The sequence below is a fragment of the Neophocaena asiaeorientalis genome, unplaced genomic scaffold (assembly GCF_003031525.2).
Source record: "Neophocaena asiaeorientalis asiaeorientalis breed wild unplaced genomic scaffold, Neophocaena_asiaeorientalis_V1.1 scaffold191, whole genome shotgun sequence".
In the NCBI taxonomy this organism is placed as follows: domain Eukaryota; kingdom Metazoa; phylum Chordata; class Mammalia; order Artiodactyla; family Phocoenidae; genus Neophocaena; species Neophocaena asiaeorientalis.
This window is the reverse complement of record NW_020175105.1, coordinates 5,535,467-5,557,994: the sequence shown is the minus strand read 5'-3', so window position 1 is coordinate 5,557,994 and position 22,528 is coordinate 5,535,467. Positions and strand designations below refer to the sequence as shown.

General features: G+C 37.6%; 1 protein-coding gene and 1 long non-coding RNA gene across 4 annotated transcripts in view; one reads left to right on the top strand and one right to left on the bottom strand.

The window, feature by feature from the left end:
- Positions 1-13,840, bottom strand: part of LOC112412708 (uncharacterized) — a 110,804-nt gene extending 96,964 nt beyond the window's left edge. For all 3 annotated transcript variants that reach the window (XR_003005851.1, XR_003005849.1, XR_003005850.1), the window contains exons 1-2: positions 13,583-13,840; positions 8,575-8,707 (exon numbers count right to left, since the gene is read on the bottom strand). This is a non-coding gene — a long non-coding RNA (uncharacterized LOC112412708). The remainder of the gene's footprint in view (positions 1-8,574; positions 8,708-13,582) is intronic.
- Positions 13,841-13,897: 57 nt separating this feature from the next.
- Positions 13,898-22,319, top strand: SEC61G (SEC61 translocon subunit gamma). The gene is made up of 4 exons (XM_024764382.1): positions 13,898-14,013; positions 15,562-15,660; positions 16,894-16,996; positions 22,151-22,319. Exons 2-4 carry the CDS (start codon positions 15,567-15,569, stop codon positions 22,158-22,160), a joined length of 207 nt encoding a protein of 68 aa, XP_024620150.1. The 5' UTR covers positions 13,898-14,013; positions 15,562-15,566; the 3' UTR covers positions 22,161-22,319.
- The last annotated feature ends 209 nt before the right edge of the window (positions 22,320-22,528 follow it).

The following is a 22,528-nucleotide window of genomic DNA, read 5'->3' as shown; positions in this document are numbered from 1 at the left end:
TCGCGGTGTGCGGGCATCTCACTGTCGTGGCCTTCTCTTGTTGCGGAGCGCAGGCTCCAGTCGCGCAGGCTCAGTAGCTGTGGCACACGGGCTTAGTTGCTCTGCGGCATGTGGGATCTTCCCAGACCACGGCTCGAACCCGTGTCCCCTGCATTGGCAGGCAGACTCCCAACCACTGCGCCACCAGGGAAGCCCCGTATTTTTAATAATTGTTTCAAAGTAACTCATTGTTAACTCCCTGTTATTGCTGACAGGAACACTGTCAACTCCTGTCTGGCTTCGACTGCTTCTTCCTTCCCTCTCTTCTTCTCTGTGTTTACTCTATGGCTCATTTAGTACTATTACTAAGGTATCACCCTTCTGAGATTTCTATTAAATGTTCCATATAGTTGACAAAGATTCCCCATTTGGCTGGTCAGAACTTGCATGTTTCCTAGATCTTGTGTCCTCTGGGAATGATTCATCTGAGGGCACCTGGTCATTGTTAGCCCAGCCTGGTGGAGTTTTACCTTATGTTAGCATAGCTTAGTTTTTATCAACAGACTCACAGAGAACCCTGAAGATTTCTACAGCTCTTTCTCCATTTAGCTCCCTCCTCTATGCTGCTCTGCCCCAGAAATTCCAGCATCTCAGACTTCTTGATCCCTAATAATTATCTCCTGAACTCAAGACCACTGCAAGGGATCCTCCCCTCAACCCTGAAGCTTTGCTTTAGACAGTGCCCTTCAGGCAGAAGGCTGGCGTGATTTTAAGACTCAGTGTTTGAAAGTGGTTATTTCACATATTTTGTCCAGTTTCATTTTTTTTAAACAATGGGAGGACATGTCTTTTTCCAGTTTCTCCATCATGGCTGGAAGCTGAAGTTCTTATACATGCTTGACCAAACCAGTAATCCTTCTTCATCTGGTATATTCAACCCCTTTGACAGAGCTCTTAATAGCACTATCAGTCTTAAGTGGTATGCATTATGAATAATAGAAAGGGAGGAGATATTATAATCCACTGAGTCAACACCAGCTGTAATGGAGGGAGCCGGATGTTGTGGGTAAATAGAGGTCCTCTTGTGCAGTGAATAAATTATGTCCTTCCTTGGTACTTAATCCTTAGGTTGGGTTGAACTAACCTAAGGGCTAAGTGTTAAATTTCTCATTTCTTAAAACAGCTAGAAAGTAACAATCTGAGGATTCACTATGGGGCAGTAGAGAGAGAGAAAATGCAAAAAGAATTCTTTCCTGGGAGTTAGGAAGCTTGGCTCAAAGGCCAGGACTCTGCATTTATAATCCTCCACACTTCCTTCCATTTCTATCTGTAAACATGGGCAATTGAACTCTTTGTCCTTTAACAATCCTTCTGGCTTGGCGATTTTTACTACTGTTCTGTTTTCTCACCATTATTCCTAGTATTGTCCCATGTTAATTGGTGTAATATCATAGGCTAGAACAGTTACCTTCTTAAGGGTTAAATTACTTCTATTGCATCAATTAGTAGAGGTAACAATAATTATTAGCACAGCGAAAATTTCAAAAGCAAGAACCAAACAAGGAAAAGCATACAACTTCATGCCACAGACTTCAATAAGTAGTGAAAAAAGAAAAAAATATATTCTGGCATGGCTTGGCATAGCTTCCTAGCCTTAACCCTAAGCTCCAGAAAGAGAGGGAATGAAATGTTGAGAATTTCCACAATTATTTCTTACTTTGGAGAAAAGTAGTTGGAGGGTTGAATAGGAAGCTCAGGTAAAATTCAAAAAGAAATTGTAATAGGGAAGAACAAACCTGACTCCATATTGGATGTATTTCTTTTACTTTAACCTTTGTTAAACATGCATAACAGCCCATCTCCGGGAACGCCACCTCCTATGCCTGAACATTAAGCTAAAATCCCTTTTTTCAGCTCACAGGAAGCATCCTGACCAGTCCCACCTGTGAATGGTTGCAGGAAAGAAGAAACTGACTCACCCCCTTGGAGTCTGGCAGAAACCAGGAAATATTTGCAACAACTTATCTTTTTAATTTTACCTCCTCACCTCCCACCTCTCTGTTCCATAAAAGAAACTAGCACCCAAACCTGGGCAAGATGGGTCTTTTGGACACTAGTCCACCATCTTCTTAGTCTGCTGGCCTTCTGAATAAAGTCATTATTTCTTATCCCAACAACTCATCTCTCAATTTATTGGCCTGTCATGTGGTGAGCAGTATGAGCTTGGGCTCGGTAACAAAATCTTCAGGAGTAAAAGTATCTACAGCAAGACGCTCTGGAGGGGCAGAAGAGCTATAAGACCTGTGTGGGTTGGAAGAACAGTCTGAGAGCAAGGGATCACCCACACAATAACTGGGTGCACTTTGGGCCAAGCGAATATTAAGATAGGGCACTGGGTTAGAGGAGAAAACAGAATCCATATCCTTAAGCAAAGGAAACATAGCTGGAGCCAGGCCTATGCCATTTCCCTGCATCCTCAGGCTACAGAGAAGGCAACAGGAGCGATCCTCATCTTCCGAGCTGCAGTTCTAAGGAAACAATCAGGACTCTGAGTATGAAGGACACTGAGGAAAACTAGGCCGCACTATAGAGAACAAAGGGCAAGTCAAGCAGAGTAGCCTATGTCCTGCATACGCAAGATGAAAAGATGGCTGTCTTCTCCCTGTATTTTTGTGGCTTTAAATTTTTTATAGTAAATGTTTTTAAAGGATTGTTTAAATTTAAATTATACAAGCATACTACTGAAAGGTAAATACAAGGAGATATGAAGATAGCATAAGAAGACATCTTAAGATGTCTCAAAGAAACAGAAGGAAACTCTCTACAACTTTTTGTGACAAAAGAACCTTAATAAGGACATGAACTCCAGAAAATAATTACTCGTCAGTAACATTTTAAAAACAGAATAAAAAAGACAAAACTGTACTACTAAAGAAAAAAATTGAGAACAAAATAATATCAGGGAATGAATTAGAAACAGCAAGAAACAGAATAAAGAGTTAAAAACTGAAATAATAAAGTACAAAAAGGCTTGAGCTAATCACAGTGAACAGAGGAACAAGCAAGGTAAAACAATTAAGAAAATATGATATATAAAGAAAGAAGAAAAGCTAACAAAAGGTCATTTCCTTAAACAGATACCCCAGCAGACCAAGCAGAAAACTTACTACAAAATTTCCCTGAAGAATCAAATAGTCTATGTAAAAAATTATACAGAATATCAGTTTTTATTGAGAGTTGTTTGCCATTGAATTTCAGGAATAGAGAAAGAATTCTTTAATCGCACAGAGAGGACAAAGTAAGATGGGAATATTTCAAGCCAGTGTCAAATTTCTCCTTAGTAACACTTAGTGCTAGGATATAATGGAGTAATTAATTTCAGCCAAATTTTTAAAAATAATAAAGTGACAATTTTATACCCACCCATTTCACTAAAATATAAAGACAGATATATTCAAACATGTGTGAACTCAGGAAATGTACTGTCTATAAGAACCTTTAAAAAAAATAAAACTACTTGACAAGGAAATTTGATCAAGAAATAATTTTGAAAACATAGTTTAAAATCTGCAATCTTTCTCAATATAAATTTTCACAAAGCTCTATAAACATCTTCCTAAAAGGTTAATTCTACAGTGCAACAATAGTAAACAACACTTAATGGTTTTTATATTCTTGCGATGTTACTGTGTCCAAAAATTATACTTGCTTGTATATTTCTTTTAGAAAACAGGAAGAAAAAAAGGCAATAAAAACTTGCCCCAATTTGCTAGAGCTGCCATAACAAAGCACCACAGACTGGATGGCTTATACAGAAATTTATTTTCTCACAATTCTGGAGGCCGGAATTCTGAGATCAAGATGTCAGCAGGGAAGGGTTCTTGTGAGACTGCTCTCTTTAACTTCAGATGGCTGTCTTCTCACTGTATCTTCATACCACCTTCCCTCTGCACCTGGGTCCAAACTTCCTTTTCTTACAAGAACATCAGGCACACTGGAATAGGGCCCACAATAATTACCTCATTTTAACTTAATTACCTCTTTAAAGGCCCCATCCCCAAATACAATCACATTCTAAGTCCTGGGGCTTAAGACTTCTACATGTAAGTTTTGGGGAGACACAATTCAGCCCCTAACACCCTCCACGGCTCGATGTAAAGAAAGCGCAATTGAATGTCATCATGCTCCATCATTTAAGCCCCAGGGAATGCAATGAAAAGGTCAGAACCCCTTGCCTTCTTGAAATAAGTCAACTGGTTATAGCTAGGTTTGGGATCAAAGTCATCTCATCCACTTTGTCTTGGGAGAGGTGCCAGACTTCTTATCATCTTGGGGGAAGAAAAGACTGACCGGTAGTAGAGGGAAAGAGCACAGGACACTCAGTGTTGTTTAACAGTGGTTTTGATAAAGCATAAAGAAAACAGCAGAATGACTAGTTTCTTCCCATTTCCTAGTCTTATTTTTTATTTTCACTCACTTTACTGTTTAAGGTTTACAGAAAACATTGAATATAAAGTACAGAAAACGACTACACCCTCCCCCTCCCACTCCCTCTGCAGTTTCCCCTATTGTTCACAACTTGTACATCTGTTACTATTGATGAATACATTATTAACCAAAGTCCATCACTTACACGAGGTATCACTCTTTGTGTTGTACAGTTCTATGAGTCTTGACAAATGTATACCATCATGTAGCCACCATTGTGGTTCATTCACAATCGTTTGCAGGCACTCAAAATCCCATGCTACACCTAGACATTCCTTCTTCTCTGTCCCCATACCCCAGGTAACTACTAACTCTTTCCTGTCTTTACAGTCTTGCCTTTTCCAGAATGTCATAGCTGGAAGCATACAGTGTGCAGCCTTTTCAGATTGTCTTTTTTCACCGAGAAATACGCATTTAAGGTTCCTTCACGTCTTTTCACGGCTTGATAGCTCTTTTTTTTTTTTTAAAAAAACACTGGACAACATTCTATTCTATGGATGTATCACAGATTTGTTTATCTGTTCATCTACTGAAAGGCACCTTGGTTGCCTCCACATCTCACAATGATGAATAAAGCTGTTATAAAAATCCCTGTGTACGTTTTCAACTCATTTGGGTTAAACACCAGGGAGCGTGACTGCTGGATATTATAGTCAGATTATGTTTAGCTTTGTAAAAAATGCCCAAGTGTCTTCCAAAGTGACTGCACCATTTTGCACACCGACCAGCAATGCATGAGAGCTCCCGTGGCTCCACATCCTCATTAGCACTTGCTGTCAGTATTTTGGATTTTAGCGATTCTAATAGGCACATCTCATTGTTTTAATTTGCAATTGCCTGATGACGTGATATTGAGCACTTTTTCGTATTTGCCATCTGTATACCTTTTTTGGTGAGGTATCTTGTGCAGATCTTTTGCCTCTTTTTGAATTTTTTTAGTTGCTGACTTTCAAGAGTTCTTTGTATATTCTGAATACAAGTCTTTTATCAGACATGCATTTTGCACATATTTTCTCCCAGTGACTTGGCTTTTCATTCTCTCAACAGTGTCTTTATGTAGAGCAGAAGTTTTCGATCTTGATGAAGTCACACTTATCTTTTTCTTTCATGGATCATGCCTTTGGTGTTGTATCTAAATACATCACCAAACCTAAGGTCACCTCTGTTTCTCTTATGTTATCTTCTAGACATTTTAGAGTTCTGCATTTTACATTTAGGTCTATGATCCATTTTAATTTTTGTAAAAGGTCTAAGTTCTGTGACTGGATATCCAGTTATTCCAGTACCTTTTGCGGAAAAGGTTATCTATGCTCTTTTGAATTGCCTTGCAGGGCAATTGCAGGGAACACGGTCTATTTCTGGATTTTCTACTGTTCAATTGATCTATTTATCTCTTCTTTCACCAATACCATATTGTCTTGATTACTACAGATATACAGTAAGTCTTGAAGCCTAGTAGTGACAGTTCTCCAACTTTATTCTTCAATATTGTGTTGGCTACTCTTTTGTCTTTCTATAAACTTTAGAACCAGTTTGTTGATACCCAAAATAATTTGCTGGGATTTTGATAGGAATTGTGTTGAATACCAAATTGGGAAATACTGACATCTTTAAAATATTGAGTCTTCCAATCTGTGAACATGGAATATCTCTCCATTTATTTACATTTGTATTTCTTTCAACAATTTTGTAGTTTTCTTAGTATAGATCTTGCACATATTTTGTTAAATTTATACCTATGTCTGCCTGCCTCCTTCCTCTCTTTTTTTTTTTGGTGCTAATAAAAATGATGTATTTTTTATTTCAAATTTATGCCTATGTCTGCCTGCCTCCTTCCTCTCTTTTTTTTTTTTTGGTGCTAATAAAAATGATGTATTTTTTATTTCAAACTTATACCTATGTCTGCCTGCCTCCTTCCTCTCTTTTTTATTTTGGTGCTAATAAAAATGATGTATTTTTTATTTCAAATTTATACCTATGTCTGCCTGCCTCCTTCCTCTCTTTTTTATTTTGGTGCTAATAAAAATGATGTATTTTTTATTTCAAATTCCAATTTGAAAGCAATTGACTTTTGTATATTAACTTGGTATCCTGTAATCTGGCTATAATTGTTCATTAGTTCCAGGATATTTTTTTGTTGAGTTTTTGGGATTTTCTACATAGACTATCATGTCATCTGTGAAAAAAGACAAGTTTTTTTTATTCTCCATCTATATATGCCTTCCCCCCCTCCCCTTTTCTATGTCATGAGTAAGGACATCTAGTATGATGGTTAATAGGATTGTGAGGGTCTTACAATTTTTACTTTTCTTATAATTTTTACTTTATTGTTTTAAAAGAATTAAAGTGGGCTTCACCAAGAGATTAATTCCTTGAGTAGGGACTATTCCAATACACTAACAGAAGTTGGAGGGGAGAGGAATAAGGAGGGAGGAAGTGTGTTAAATTTCTCATCATAGCATGGCACCAATTTTACGAAAATTAAAACATTTCAAGAATATATACCTTATAATAACTCCAACCTAATGTTTTCTCTTAATCTAAGAGTTATAATTAAGGAGCAATATAGCATGTGGTAAAGAAATGTTTATCATCTTACAGTCAGAAATTTGGAAATTATTTCATTTTCATTTCAGTTCATTTGTCTTCTGTTAAACTCAGATAAAGTAAACTTAATATTTTAAATATAATTTTAATATGATCATATTTTTATTATATATCTGTATACTTTTTCTAGCTATTTACCTAGATATCTTTCAACCTGTATGTTTGCAGAGAGAGTGGGGTTCATCTGTTAACAAAGCATTTTACTGAATAAAGGATAGTGGTTGATTTTTAACATTTTCTTTGTACTTGTCTGAATTTAAAAAATAATTAGCATGTATTATTTTTGATAAAAATGTTATTTCAGGGGCTTCCCTAGTGGCGCAGTGGTTGGGAGTCCGCCTGCCGATGCAGGGAACACGGGTTCGTGTCCCGGTTCAGGAGGATCGTGCATGCCGCAGAGCAGCTGGGCCCGTGAGCCATGGCCGCTGGGCCTGCGCGTCCAGTGCCTGTGCTCTGCAACGGGAGAGGCCACAGCAGTGGGAGGCCCATATACCGCAAAAAAAAAAAAAAAAAAAAAAAAAAAAATGTTATTCCATTCAACACAAATAAAACTGGCCCATAAACCAAAAAAAAAAAAAAAAAAAAAAAAAAAAAATGTTATTTCAAAAATATAATCACAACTGCTTAAAAAAGATGTACTCAACAACCAAAAAAATTAAGATAACAGCTATATGTCCAAATATGGATGGAATTTGCTCTAAATACATACTATAGTGTTAGATTTTGACATCATGTTTACACAGGTTCTACCCTCTGAAAGCAGTACCACATAACTTAGGGGGTTAGGTAGCAATCACTGTCTTAACCTTTCCCATCTGCCTCTACATGAGGGATTAAAATGCTACATCAACCAAAAACTGCACAACCACAGACTTAATTATTATGCAGAATCTACTTTATGAAACAACTAAATTGGTGGACTATCCTCTCCACTCCCCAATTAGCAAGTCTTATTTCACATACCTTAAAGCTTAGGACAATAACAGTATCATTCCTAAATTGTTAACAATAATTTTTAATATTATAATTAGTGTATGTATAAAATAGCAGCTTGTTTATTGAATCAAGATAAATATAAGCTGTCATAAGTTAATATGCTTTTTAGATATATTTGACTCATAGATTCTTTTACTCTTGCAATTATTTTAGAAAACTAAGTCATCTGTGGAGTTTTACTATCTCTTGTTTTATCAAATATCTTATTACCTTAAAAAACAGGACTTAAAAATTTTTTAAAAATTTAAACTAGTAAAAATTGTCAATGGAAAAAAATTTAAACAGTATCAAACCTAAAGTAGCAAACGTCATCAAATCTATATCAGATCTATATCTTTAAAGGCTTTCCCTTAGACATATATAAATACATAGATGTTGTGATATTTACTATAATGTAACCCAATGTGGTACATATTTACTATTTTGTAACCCAATATAGAACTAGCTCAATTACTGCAACGAGAATGTAATTATTAAGAGAATTACGTTTTAAAGCAGGCATACCTCATGTTATTGCACTTCACTTTACTGTGCTTCGCAGATACCGCACTTCTACAAATTGAAGATCTGTGGCACCCGTGTGTTGGGCAAGTCTACTGGCACCATTTTTCCAACAGCATTTGCTCACTTCCTGTCTCTGTAACACAGTTTGATAATTCTCGTGACATTTCAAACTTTTTCATTATTTTTATATTTGTTATGAGGATCTGTGACCAGTGATCTTTGATGTTACTATTGTAATTGCTTTGGGGCACCACAAACCACACTCATGTAAGACAGAGAACTTTATAAATGTTGTGTGTGTCCTGACTGCTCCACTGACCAGCTGTTCCCCCATCTCTCTCCCTCTCCTCAGGCCTCTCTATTCCCTGAGACACAACAATATTGAAATTGGGCTAATTAACAGCCTCTAAGTGTTCAGGTGAAAGGAAGAGTCAACTCATGTGCCAAACTTAATTGCTGTCTTTACGGAGAAATGGCCACGGCCACCCCAGCTTTCAGCATCCACCACCCTGATCAGTCAGCAGCCACCAACATCCAGGCAAGACCCTCCACCAGCACAAACATGACCACTCACTGAAAGCTCAGATGATGATTAGCGCTTTTTAGCAATAAAATATTTTTTAAGTAATGTACACTTTTTAGGCATAATGTTACTGCACACAACAGACTAAACTATAGTATGAACGTAACTTTTATATGCACTGGGAAACCAAAAAATTCATGTGACTTGCTTTATTGTGATATTTGCTTATAGCACTGGTCTGGAATTGAACCCACAATATCTCCGAGGTACACCTGTACCCATTTTGAAAACCTATAGAAAGAAGATATAGAGGTACAATTTTTTTTTTTTTTTTTTGCGGTACGCGGGCCTCTCACTGTTGTGGCCTCTCCTGTTGCGGAGCACAGGCTCTGGACGCGCAGGCTCAGCGGCCATGGCTCACGGGCACAGCCGCTCCGCGGCATGTGGGATCCTCCCGGACCGGGGCACGAACCCGTGTCCCCTGCATCGGCAGGCGGAGCGCCACCAGGGAAGCCCTAGAGGGTACAATTTTTAACTCTCTTTCAGAGAAGCACAGAGATCTTGCTTGTTAGTAAAATAAATGTAAAAAAAAAATCATATATCCCATTTTCAATTAAAGATTATATTTTTCTACTTTAAGGAACAAAAGACTAGAACTCTGGGTAAAATATTACTTAACCTACTTGGAGGGTGTATTATTTAAACTTGGCGTTTTTTAAAAAAATCCTATATCTATACAAGGGTTTTTAAACTTTCTTACTTCAAGCAGAGATTCAGGAATCTAAATGGAGCATTAATTCAGCTTATCTCAAATAACACTATCAATATTTCACTGACATTTTTAAATTGAGGGGCAATTTAAAATTTCTACTATGTATACTTACAATTTATAGTCGACATTATTTATGTCAAAACAAAATTTTAAAAACTTGATTTAGTGATGTGCGTATAGATCTTTTCCACATTATGAAAAAATTCAAACATACATAAAAGTTGAATTGTTCAGTGAATACCCATACTACTACAGCTAAGAATCTTTCAATGACTGTATACTTGTACCTGTACATTTCACTCCTGTCAGCGGTTATATCATTTAACTAGAGCGAGAGTTCAGTGTTTGCGTACGGTGTTTTATTTTTTGAGGTAAACCTCACATGAAGTAGAATACAAACCTTATGAGTACCATTGGATGGCGTGTGAGAAATGCACACACCTGCTGCCATGACTGAATGTCTGTACGCCCCACATTCATTTGCTGAAGTGCTAATGTGATGGTGCTTGGAGGTGGGGACTTTGGGAAGCAATCAGGTGACGAGGGTGGAGCCCCCATGGTGGGATTAGCATCCATGTGCAGATGCCATGAAGACAGCCGTCTGTAAACTGGGATCACACTCTCTACTAAGAACCCAACCACGCTGGCACCCTGATCTGGAAGTTCTATCTTCCAGAACTGTGAGAAATAATTGTTTACTGTTTAAGCCATCCAGTTGATGGTATTTTATTACAGCAGTCTGAACTAAGACTCCTGTGTAACCCTAATCCTTGTCAAGTTACATTATTTTCATGCCTGAGTTCTCTCATCCTCTGTCTTAATCCCTATGCCCAAACACTGTTTTCAACATATATTAATTTTGCCTTGTCTGGAACTTCTTACAAATATTATTTACAGTATGCGGTCTTTTGCATAGACTTCTTTCACTCACCACAATGTTTCTGATATTCATCAATGGTGTTACATAAATATATATATATATATTTTTCCCTTAATTGTGGAATAGTATTTCATTGTGGAAACACATCTTTTTGTTCATCCATTCTTTGTTGATGGACCCGACTCACTTTTAGTTTTTTGGCTATATCTTTGTACAAGTCTTTTGGTGAATATATTTTCTTCTCTTCAGTAAATACCTAAAATTGAAATTGAGGGATTATAGAGTGGTATACACCTAATTTTATAAAACTGCTGGGTACCATTTTACACTCCTGTTGACAATGATAACAGTTCTGATTGATCTAATATTTATACCCAGATTTGATGTTGTCAACCTTTTTAAGCATTCTCAGGTTGTGTAGTGATATATTGCAGTTTGATATACTACATTCTCATTATCATTCGGTTCAAATAATTTTCCAATTTCCCTCTTGATTTCTGCTTTAACCCTTTGAATTATTTATTTAGAAGCATGTTATTTAATTTCCAAATACCTGGAGATTTTTCTAAGTATCTGGTTGTTATAGATTTCTAATTTAATTCCACAATGGTCAGAAAAAAATGTATGATTTGAAACTTTTTTAATATAAGACTTGTTTTATGACCCAGTATATGTTCTATCTTGGTAAAGTTACCATGTGCACTTGAAAACGATGTGTATTTGCAGTTTTGGGGGGTAGTGCTCCACTTGTAGACTAATCAGGTCAGGGTAGTTGACAATGTTGTTCAGATCTTCTATTTCTTTGTTGATTTACTTTTTTGTCTAATGCTGTAAGTTGCGGAATGAAGACATAAAATCCCCTACTTGTTTGTACAGTGGTCTTTTTGTTAATTTTTGTTTCCTGTATTTTTAACCTCAGTTACTAGGTGAACACAAATTTGATTGATATACCTTCCTGATGAAGATATTATGATTGATATACCTTTTATCATTATGAAAATGCTTCCTTTTTATCTCCAGTAATTCCTATGTTAAAGTCTACACTATCTAATATTATCTGATATAAACAAACCCCAGTACCAAATTCTGACGTCTTCTTATTGTTTGCATATCCATCTATTTACTTGCAACCTATGTCTTTATACTTAAAGTGTACTTATATAATCAGCATATAGCTAAATCCTTGTTTTTTTTCAATCACTTTGACATCTGCTTTTTAAGGGGAGTTTTTAAACATAAAAATTACATTTGGATGTAATGAAATTACAGATGTGGTTATATTTAGTTCTCCTGTTTTGTTTGTTTGTTTGTTTGTTTTTCTCCCTTCCTCCTTTTGGGTTTTGGGTTAATTGCGTATTTCTCTGAATGCCATTTTAATACGTGATTGTTTTTTCAGCTATATAGCTTTGCAGTTTTTAATTTTTTTCTTTAGTGGTTGCATTCTTAACATAGTCTTAATACTATACCACTTCATGAAAAATATAAGAATGTTGCAATAGTATAGTTCCATGCACCCCTTCCATGGTAAAAGGCTGTACTCTGCTTGTATGACATTTGGCATTTCCATATCTATGTCCATAAGTTCAGAACTCAAGGAGAAACTCTATAATTACTCAAGTGTGGATATACAAATATAGTCTCACCTAAATATCAAGGACATAATGGTTCAATGTGGCGTCCACAGAGCTCAGCGGTCTGCTGTAATATATATATTGTCAGGGTGATGGACATCACTTGTTTTCTAGGTAAGAACCTAGGTTTTCCAAATATGTGATGATATGATTATGGGTTTTTGTCTCATGTCAAGGCAAAATACTGGAGCCTGTTAATAGTTATTGCACAGAATATTTGACTACAGGATGTGTTGGGAATGAAGCAGAGTAAAAACTTTTCCAAAGCCCAGAGGTCTGTAAAACATACTTCTTCTCTCTGCCTAACAATGGAGCATGACAAGGGTACCAGAGGAATAAATGTAACTCAGGAGCAGCTGATAGAGCTGAGTTCAGAGACAGGTTAGAACCCTCAGTGTTGTGATCTTCAGTACCTAAACACTCCTGCTAAGTTTAAAAAAAATGTAGGTTTCTAATCCCTAAATGACTAAATATTCTGATTCAGTGGGTTAGAGGTCAGGAATTTACGTTTTTAACAGTTTTCATACACTGTACTGCAGGTGGTCCATACGTATTGTAAAGTTCACATGGGTACTTGGCCTTAGTTTTAAGAATTTTAAAATTCTGGACAGATTGGGGTGTTTAAATAAGTCTTCACCCCTAGGCCTTTAGCTCAGGTGACGTGGCCTTAGAGTCCTACAGTGATCATCCAAAGGAATGCTGTCTTTATCCCACCGTCCTTTATTTTTTTCTCTCTTCACAACACACTTTTTATTTGCCATATAGTATTTTTACTAACGTATATTTCCTTTCTTGTCTGTTCCCTTTCCTACCCTGTAAATTCCCTTACTAGACCGTAATAAGAGGGTATGACATATCTGGCTCATTCATAGCACCTAGTAAAGCGTTATATACCTTAGGTGCTTGATAAATAATCGAGGACACACTGATTCATTCCAAAAACGTAACATCACAGCACCATTTAGCACCAAATGTCTGGGTTCATAATAGTCTCAGCAAAACCCATAGTCGGATAAAACGTATACACTGTACCATGTCCCCACGGCAAACCCAGATCATGGCCTCAATTCCTGGGGAATTCCAAAGATGGACACAGAGGAAGGCCAGGTTTTGCGGGTGGGAGACCGTTTCAAGGGAGGTCGGTCACAAAACACTATGCTGCTTATAAGGTTCATTGCTGACGACTACAATTAAATACGTACAAAGGGACGGGCAGTCAAGAGGTCACCGCTCAAGACGAAGCCTATCAGAGCCTGTCGTCCGGACCGGTCCAGCAGAGTTGACCCAGCTAGGGAGCTCGGGTGAAGACCGCGGCGGGGAAAACGCCCCGCCCACGCCGCGGAGGGGCCCACGCCGCGTAGCCCCGCCCACGCTGCGCAGGGGCCCACGCCACTCCCCACGCTATCCACGGAACTACCCAAGCCGCCGCCGACACCATAGACTTGCACTCCGCTAGCCCGTTCCGGAAGCGGGGCCGAGACGCACGTCGGACTGCGCCTGCGCGCCGACGTCTTCCCGAAGGACCAATGAACGGAGGGGTGGGCGGGCAGTAGGCGGTTTCCGGTTCCGGTCGGCGCCTGTGTGTCGGCTGTTGTGCTACGTGTCTTGGACTTGGACAGTGGACGGCGGGCAGGTGAGGTTGCGTCTGGTGTGGGCTCCGGGCTACCGTTTGGTCACTCGCGGAGGTGGCGGACGTGGGCGAGTCCGCCGGCCGTCCGCCGGCTGCCCGCACGGCGTCGGGGGAAGCAGACCCGGGGCCGCGGCCCGCGTACCCGATGGAGAAGGGCTTCCAGGGCCTCTGTCCTTCGGGGCCGGCTTTGCGGCCGCGCGGGCTCGGCCACCTTGCTGGGAACGCTTCCGCCGTCTCGGTGCTGTGGTCACGGAGGGTCTCTTCGGTGTTGGCTTTGGGGCCGTGTGTGTGGAGCGTGTCTCGGGGAGCTCCTCCCTGTGCCGTGAGGGTGAAAGGGTTAATCTAGAGTCTGGAAGGAGGCCATAGTGGGTTATTGGATCCCTTCCCCTGACGTTCAGTGCAGTGTTTCGGGTGTTGCACGGGTTTTTTTGTGTATTTCTTTTTTTTTTTCCTGAAAGGACCCTTCTCATTTATCACGACATCTGTGAAGTTTAGGCTCAGTGGATTTGCAGAACAGAGTTAAGTGCAAGACTAAGGAAACAGGCGTTACTACCTGTGTGTTGCAGGGGCCTAGCACACCTGGCCTGGGACGTTTATACAATTCCGGACGTCCTTTCAGTGTTCCTGGGTGAGGAACCGGGGCTTAGAGAGGCTGCATTTCATACAAAGGGATTTGCACCACCACCTCTTGCGGGGGGCATTAGCTCAACAAAAGCTTATCGAGTATCTGGGTGCCTGGCCACGGTTGTAAGCACCTGAAATACAGTAAAGTCCAAGTAGCGAATCGGCTTCTTTGGCTGTTGTACCAGTGACTGTCAGAGCCAAGGTTGGATGACAGTTCTACTGTGTGACGGGTTCCACAAGAGAGCCCATCGGTAACATACATATAGCCCTTTTCCTTAAAAGGTGTGTCCAGACCTAAAGGTTCAGACTTCAGCAGATAGCTTCTGAGAGTCAGGGTCTTGGTTTAGCCAGTTTTTGTGGTTTTGAAAATTGTACAGATGATCTGCCCCATGCAGAGAAACTCTTTTCTTAAAATGTTGTGTGGCCATGGTTTGGAACAGTCAGATGGAAGTCCACATTTACCTCTACTCTAGGCCCTTGAAGCATCACAGTTGGCATTCACTGCACGGGACACTGGGGTCTGGGGAGTTTAAAATAAAATATAGCAAATATTTGTTGGGTCCCAACCCTGTTGATTCCTCAGCAGGAGCAACGGGAGGACTGCAGGGTGGGTGAGGAGCGGATCTGTTGTCAAGTGCTTATTAGACTTTTCGTAGTGAGAGCCCTTTTATATTAAGAGCTTGCGTCCTTTGTCAGTGATAAGAACACGGGAAAACCTGCGGTTTTCTTATTGCCTTTGTTTTGATGATTGGCTGGAGATTGCAAAAAATAATGTCAATTTACTCTTGGAGTCTGTGGTTTTTTTTTTGTGAGATGATATCGACCCACCCATATCAGGCTGGTCTCATTCACATTTTGGTATAACTCAGCAAGTCCTTGCTCTATAATAAATAACATCACTGAGTATCTTTTTTGTTTTTTAAATAGGCATCATGGATCAGGTAATGCAGTTCGTTGAGCCAAGTCGGCAGTTTGTGAAGGACTCAATTCGGCTGGTTAAAAGGTGCACCAAACCGGATAGAAAAGGTATGAGAGAAAAAAATTAAATCTTTGCATTCTCTAAGCCCTTTATTTGATTAATGTCTTCCTGTTTAATAATTGCTGCAATTCTTTCATCAACATTTTTATTGATTTATTTTACTTTATTGCTTTTTAACATTGTTATTTCTCTTATATGTATTTTCACATCATATAAGGTTATTCGTTACAGCCTTATTTTCCATGTTGCTTTTGCCTTAGTCGTATTTAATGACTTTAGAGTTTTTACTATCTTTCACATTTCTACTCTGGAAAATCTTTTGGAGCTCTTCCTGCGGTGCCACTCCCTCCCCAAGCCTCCCCCAAGCAAAAAAGGCCTTAACGTGAAATCAACAGTTGGTGCCAACCTAGGAAGTTTAACTTCTTATTTATCACAATTCATGTGTTAAAAGGTGTACCACAATTTGTCTGCTTCTGTTCATTTATTGACTGCTGCCTGAGTTAGGAGGTGGGAATATAATAGAGACTATAATATGATGCATTATAATACATATATAGCATAATATATAAAAATATACAATAGGGAGCAGTCCTTGCTTTTATGGACCTTAGATTCTTTGAGAGAAGATAGTCATAAATAATGACAATTACAATTTTTAATTACTGTTGTGGTAAGTATTATGGAAGGTAAATAGAGGAATATTTGACAACATGTAATAGGAGGACTGACCAAGTCAGGAGGTCAGGGAGAGCTTCCCTGAGGAAATAACATTAAATGGAAAAATTACCAGGGTCTGGGACCTTTACATAAAACTGTGCTCAACCCAGTTCGGTTTTTCAAGCCTTATTTTTGGCTTCATTATAATATCAAAGACAGGTGACCTATTATAAAAAGTTATGTTCTGTGCTTTTACAGTTAATACTTTTAGCAGTGTTACAAAGTTTTTAAGACAGATACTGTGTATTCTGTCCATGTTTCATTTCTTTTTGGTATTCTGGTCATTTGCTAGGAAGATACATATGTCACTGTTGGTTGATGGAATCACTAGCCTGAACATGCAATTTATTTTTATATATCATTAAATATCGATAAAATATGACAGTTAAAAAATCTGTCAAATACCTTATTTACTATTAATACTGTCATGTTTTATGTAAAATTATATACTTATTATCAGGAGAAATGTACATCAGTAAGTTTATGTCAGTGCTAATTTTTTTCCCCCTATACTTGCAGTGACAGTGCAAAAAATAATGTAAATTTTGTGTTTTTAAATCCAGAATTCCAGAAGATTGCCATGGCAACTGCAATAGGATTTGCTATAATGGGATTCATTGGCTTTTTTGTGAAATTGATCCATATTCCTATTAATAACATCATTGTGTAAGTAAACTTTATGAAATCGACAATATCTAGGATAGAATGAAAATGCAAACCATTTGAGTTAACAGCCTGCTATTTCGTTAATACACAGGTATGTTTCTTGACTTTTTAATGTAGGTACAGTCTACTGCTGTTTACTGAGTACCAGATAATTCAAAGTGACTAAATCTTATATAATTTTTATAGCTACTCTGTGAGATAGGCACTGATTTTTTAATAAGTAAAATTTTAAAGGATCAAGGAAGTGAGTTAAAGGCACTCAGTATGAGACAAAACAAGTATTCAGTGACAGGACCAATATTCAAATCCAAGTCCTCTTTCTGCAATATATTAACTTGTCCACAAGATTTTTAAGGTGCAGAGAAAATGCTCCCCATCTGAAAATCACTACAGCGATAGAGTTCAAACCCTGGACCAGGTTGTTTAGGTTTAGATTCTCTTTCTTGTTACTTAATAGTTGTCATGACCTTGGACAGCTTGCTTAGCTCCTCTGTGCCCAGTTTATTCAATAAGGATAATAGTTCTTAACTAGGGCTATGGAAAGATTAATGACTTAGGTCATGTAAAACCCTAAAAAATAATTTGGGTAAGAACCTAAATGGAAGTTGTGGTTATTGTAATGAGCCATTGATACTAATATACTTTTAGGTATATTAGGAGGAGAAAAGACAGAGGAACACTGGGATTACTTTATTCTATTTTAAATGCTTTTGCTTTTTAGATTCATTACAAGATTCATTACAAGTTGTTGGGAACACCTTATGGCAGTGTGCAATTAGAGCAGTCAGTTTTAGGCCATTTTGTTTGGTGTAAAGAGTTAGTATGAGTTGCAGTACTTCTTTGCTCTGTGATTTTGTATTCACCTAATCTCTGAGCCTTACCTGCCAGTGAGATAATCATGAGAGAAGCCTTTTAGACTTATTTTATGGGGTGGGGATGCTTTGTAAACTATAAGTCTCTGTAAGTACTAGATATTTTATTATGGATGCTGGTGGAAGTTGTCTTTTAAATGACGAGACTGGATGAGTATTGTCAGGTGGCTTTCTTAAGTAGGTTTTCATAGCTATTATGCAGACATGCCACAAAGGGGTATTTTAGGATCACAGAAAGTTAGACCTAGAAAGGACCAAGTCTCTCAAACCTCCTCCATCAGTTCAGAAATCTCTATTATATTCCTAGTGAGGAATGCCATTTCTGGAATAGTGGAATCACGGAGCGAATCCTGAAGTAGGATTAGGAAACCTGAGCTCAGTGTCTCTGGGCTACAGCCCCTACCTAGTCAGTAAACAGAGGAGGTAGGGTGGAGTCTGTGACATAAGCTCAGTGCTTCTGCTCTCCTGCTCCCCAGTCCATTGTCAGACAGGTATAACTGACAGTTATTTCTTTAAATTGTTATGAAGTTTAATTAATTGGTAAGGTAATATTAATACGTAACTGTATATATATATATATATATATTCTGTAGTTTTTGTGTGTCTATACACTACAGAACCTAGTCCAGTGTATTCTTGTACACATTGAAAACACTTGAGTATGTGTTGAATTAAGTGAACAACGGCAGGTTCTTAACCTTTTTCTAAGGATCATGATGGTAATAATAATTGCTAACATTTATCGAGCACTTGCTGTGTGCCGAGGACACACAGCTTAATGTGAGCTGACTCTTTTAACCCTCATGACAATTGTGTGAGGTAGTAGTATTATTATTTCCATTTTATAGATGAAGAAACTGAGGCACGGAGAGTAAGGAAGTACGTCACATGCCTATAAGTGGTAAAGCAGCATGTGAAACCCAGGCTTGGGAGCGTGTGTTCTTAACCATTGTATAGGCCATCTCTCATTCCGGCTCAGTTTCAGACCACTACTCATCCTGAGTCAGGCGCCTCACTTCAGGCTCCAGTTTGCATTTTATTAAGCCCTCTTAAAATCCAGTGTTTAGAATCCAGTGCTTACTGTGGATGTTTTCTTGCTAAAGGCTAAAATCTTCAGTTTCTCACAGATAACGGCTACAATAAACTTCCTTTATCCTGGGTTTACATAGTTGGTGTGCTTTGTTTTTAGCCTAAGAATGGAACATTACCCCTTGTTAAGTTCCTTTTTGCTAGATTCCGTTATGGAAGGCTTTTGCATTTTTAATCTGTTCATCATTGTTATTTATCCTAGTTTTGTGTTCAGACATCTTTTATTTCATTATCTGAGTTGTGACCTAAAGTACCTTTTAGGACAGTGTACTCTTAGCACAGCCTTTCGGGATTGAGATTCATTAGTCCAGGTGTTCCCAACAGGTCTTTGAAACAAGTGTTAAAGATTTGTTTTCTCCCTTCCCACTAGCTATCTATTTTAGGGAGATCAGCTTGGTGCTTTGTGACCACCTGGATGGGTGGGATAGGGAGGGTGGGAGGGAGGTAGATGCAAAAAGGAGGGGATATGGGAACATATGTATATGTATAACTGATTCACTTCGTTATAAAGCGGAAACTAACACACCATTGTAACGCAATTATACGCCAATAAAGATGTTAAAAAAAAAAAGGCAAGGGAGTTAACAAACGTTCAGTAATAATTTGAATTGTTGAGAAAAAAGGATCCATTTATTCACCGGCCAAGGCTATTTCTGTTAGGTTGATTCCATCCAGTAAAATGTAAATATTATTTGTCACTGGATAATTAATCAGCATGTGGTATTAGTGTGCTTAGATCCAAGGATTAATTATCATTATTTAGTATAAAAAATCCATTGAATGAAGTTGTCTTTTACATGGAAAATGCACGTTATCAGTGGTCTTTTGCCTTGGTCTCACTAGACTATACAGGTGCTATGCTGTGTGTGTTTCCTGACTGAGATGAATTTTAATTTTTGCCAGAATGAAGGGCACAGGGAAACTTAAAGATAGCAAGTCAGAGAAGAAAAACAATATGTCCTTACTTTTATGCTTGCTCTTTGCTTTTTTTTTCCTCTTAGAAACCTTGGCTTGCATTCAAACTCTGACCAACTAATTAAAAAAAAGAAAATTAAAAAAAAATTTGCTTTCTCTTAATTCTTATTTCTGCAGCAGGCACAATATATCTTTTGCCAACCTTGCTAGTCAGAGATTGTTGAACTATGACCTTTTGGAAGCTAGTTGCTTAGAAAACTTTTCTTCTAGTAACACAATTGTTTTCAGTGTTTAAAGAGTTAAAAAAATATATCTCTAGATAGTTTTTACATTAAAATGAAGCCCAAATAAAACATTTTGTGAGAAAAGCTATCAGAAAACTTTAAGTTTATTCATGATATGCCATGACAGCTGTAAAACTAAAAGAAATCTTTTTTTCCTACTTGAAAGAGCATAAATCACTGTTTAAATCATTTTGAGGCAGTAGCAAGTGTGGGAGGGAGGTAGATGCAAAAAGGAGGGGATATGGGAACATATGTATATGTATAACTGATTCACTTCGTTATAAAGCGGAAACTAACACACCATTGTAACGCAATTATACGCCAATAAAGATGTTAAAAAAAAAAAGGCAAGGGAGTTAACAAACGTTCAGTAATAATTTGAATTGTTGAGAAAAAAGGATCCATTTATTCACCGGCCAAGGCTATTTCTGTTAGGTTGATTCCATCCAGTAAAATGTAAATATTATTTGTCACTGGATAATTAATCAGCATGTGGTATTAGTGTGCTTAGATCCAAGGATTAATTATCATTATTTAGTATAAAAAATCCATTGAATGAAGTTGTCTTTTACATGGAAAATGCACGTTATCAGTGGTCTTTTGCCTTGGTCTCACTAGACTATACAGGTGCTATGCTGTGTGTGTTTCCTGACTGAGATGAATTTTAATTTTTGCCAGAATGAAGGGCACAGGGAAACTTAAAGATAGCAAGTCAGAGAAGAAAAACAATATGTCCTTACTTTTATGCTTGCTCTTTGCTTTTTTTTTCCTCTTAGAAACCTTGGCTTGCATTCAAACTCTGACCAACTAATTAAAAAAAAGAAAATTAAAAAAAAATTTGCTTTCTCTTAATTCTTATTTCTGCAGCAGGCACAATATATCTTTTGCCAACCTTGCTAGTCAGAGATTGTTGAACTATGACCTTTTGGAAGCTAGTTGCTTAGAAAACTTTTCTTCTAGTAACACAATTGTTTTCAGTGTTTAAAGAGTTAAAAAAATATATCTCTAGATAGTTTTTACATTAAAATGAAGCCCAAATAAAACATTTTGTGAGAAAAGCTATCAGAAAACTTTAAGTTTATTCATGATATGCCATGACAGCTGTAAAACTAAAAGAAATCTTTTTTTCCTACTTGAAAGAGCATAAATCACTGTTTAAATCATTTTGAGGCAGTAGCAAGTGAAGTATAAACACAAGCTTCTCTTTCACTAGGCTGAATTATCACATGTTTTTCCTTATGATGAAATTTTTTCTTCTATACAATTACAGTAGTCAAAATTAATATCCACAGGGTTATAATTTAAAGGAGTTTTATAGTTGTGGGTATTTTAGTTGCAGCAATACAGTTTAATGATAAAAGCACTTAAAACACTTCACGTTAAAGTATAGATGCAGGAGTGTTTCTTTTATGAGTATAACTTTCATCTAGTACTGGAATTATTCTTTTTCTTTAACATCACAGTTTTAAAATGTATATCTCAGTATACAGTTTTAATGTTTATGCTTTTGAAACTTGGAAGGTCTTCTGTAGAAAAGGTGATTTTTATTTTCATTATGAATCCAGGTTTTTGAGTGATTATGGGAAGATATAGTGGTTGAGAACCAGCATACTGCTCTGCACTCTTGATTTTCAAATGGCTGATTGTACATCAAATTGAAAAAGTTCTCAACTAACCGCCCTGTTACATAATTCATATTTTTCGTCTTGTTGAGAAAGATGTTATGCTAGACTGTTAAGCATGTTTTCCAAATGAGGATTCTGAGGTTTAAAAGATTAAGCCTGTTCCAGCAGCCACGACCTCTGTAAGGACCTTTTCCGTTCCAAGATTTTAAAGTTGTTTCTTCCCTTTTGTGCTATTTTGGAGTAACGTAGGCGTGGTTCTCAAATAACTGGTTTTGGTTCCGTAAAATTACAGCATATTGCATTTCAAATTTTTCTTCTTATTAAAATCTTATGTACACTCAAAATTGACCATCTTTTTCTCTTTTACAGTGGTGGCTGAATACCTTTTTAGAAAAGTGTTTTTCATCTTGGGGATTGGTGAACAAGTGAGGATTTGAGACGCTCATGGACTAAAAATTTGCCTATATGTTTTGTGTTTTTCTTTCATTTTTTTCTTCCAAGATGTTTTCTAATTGTAAATTAAAATAATTTCAAAATAGACAAATTTCTCTTTTTTCCATCACAGATATTTGTCAGATTTTAGTGGTAAAAAATAATGGGTTCTTTTCCCTTCTTCCCTTCCTTCAATCCTTTATATTTTGGTTTACAGGAGAAATTAAAGGGCACAGTGGAATATTGCACTTTCTGAGTACTCCTCTATCAGATCAGTGTTTTGCCATCATGGAGGAAGAAACAGCAAGTAAAGGA

What these genes read in the sequence shown, in the direction of transcription:
- SEC61G (XM_024764382.1), top strand. Translation starts at nt 15,567, where the DNA reads ATGGATCAGGTAATGCAGTTCGTTGAGCCAAGTCGGCAGTTTGTGAAG. An exon ending in CACCAAACCGGATAGAAAAG is followed by an intron (nt 15,661 to 16,893) that starts GTATGAGAGAAA and finishes TTTTAAATCCAG; the next exon opens with AATTCCAGAAGATTGCCATG.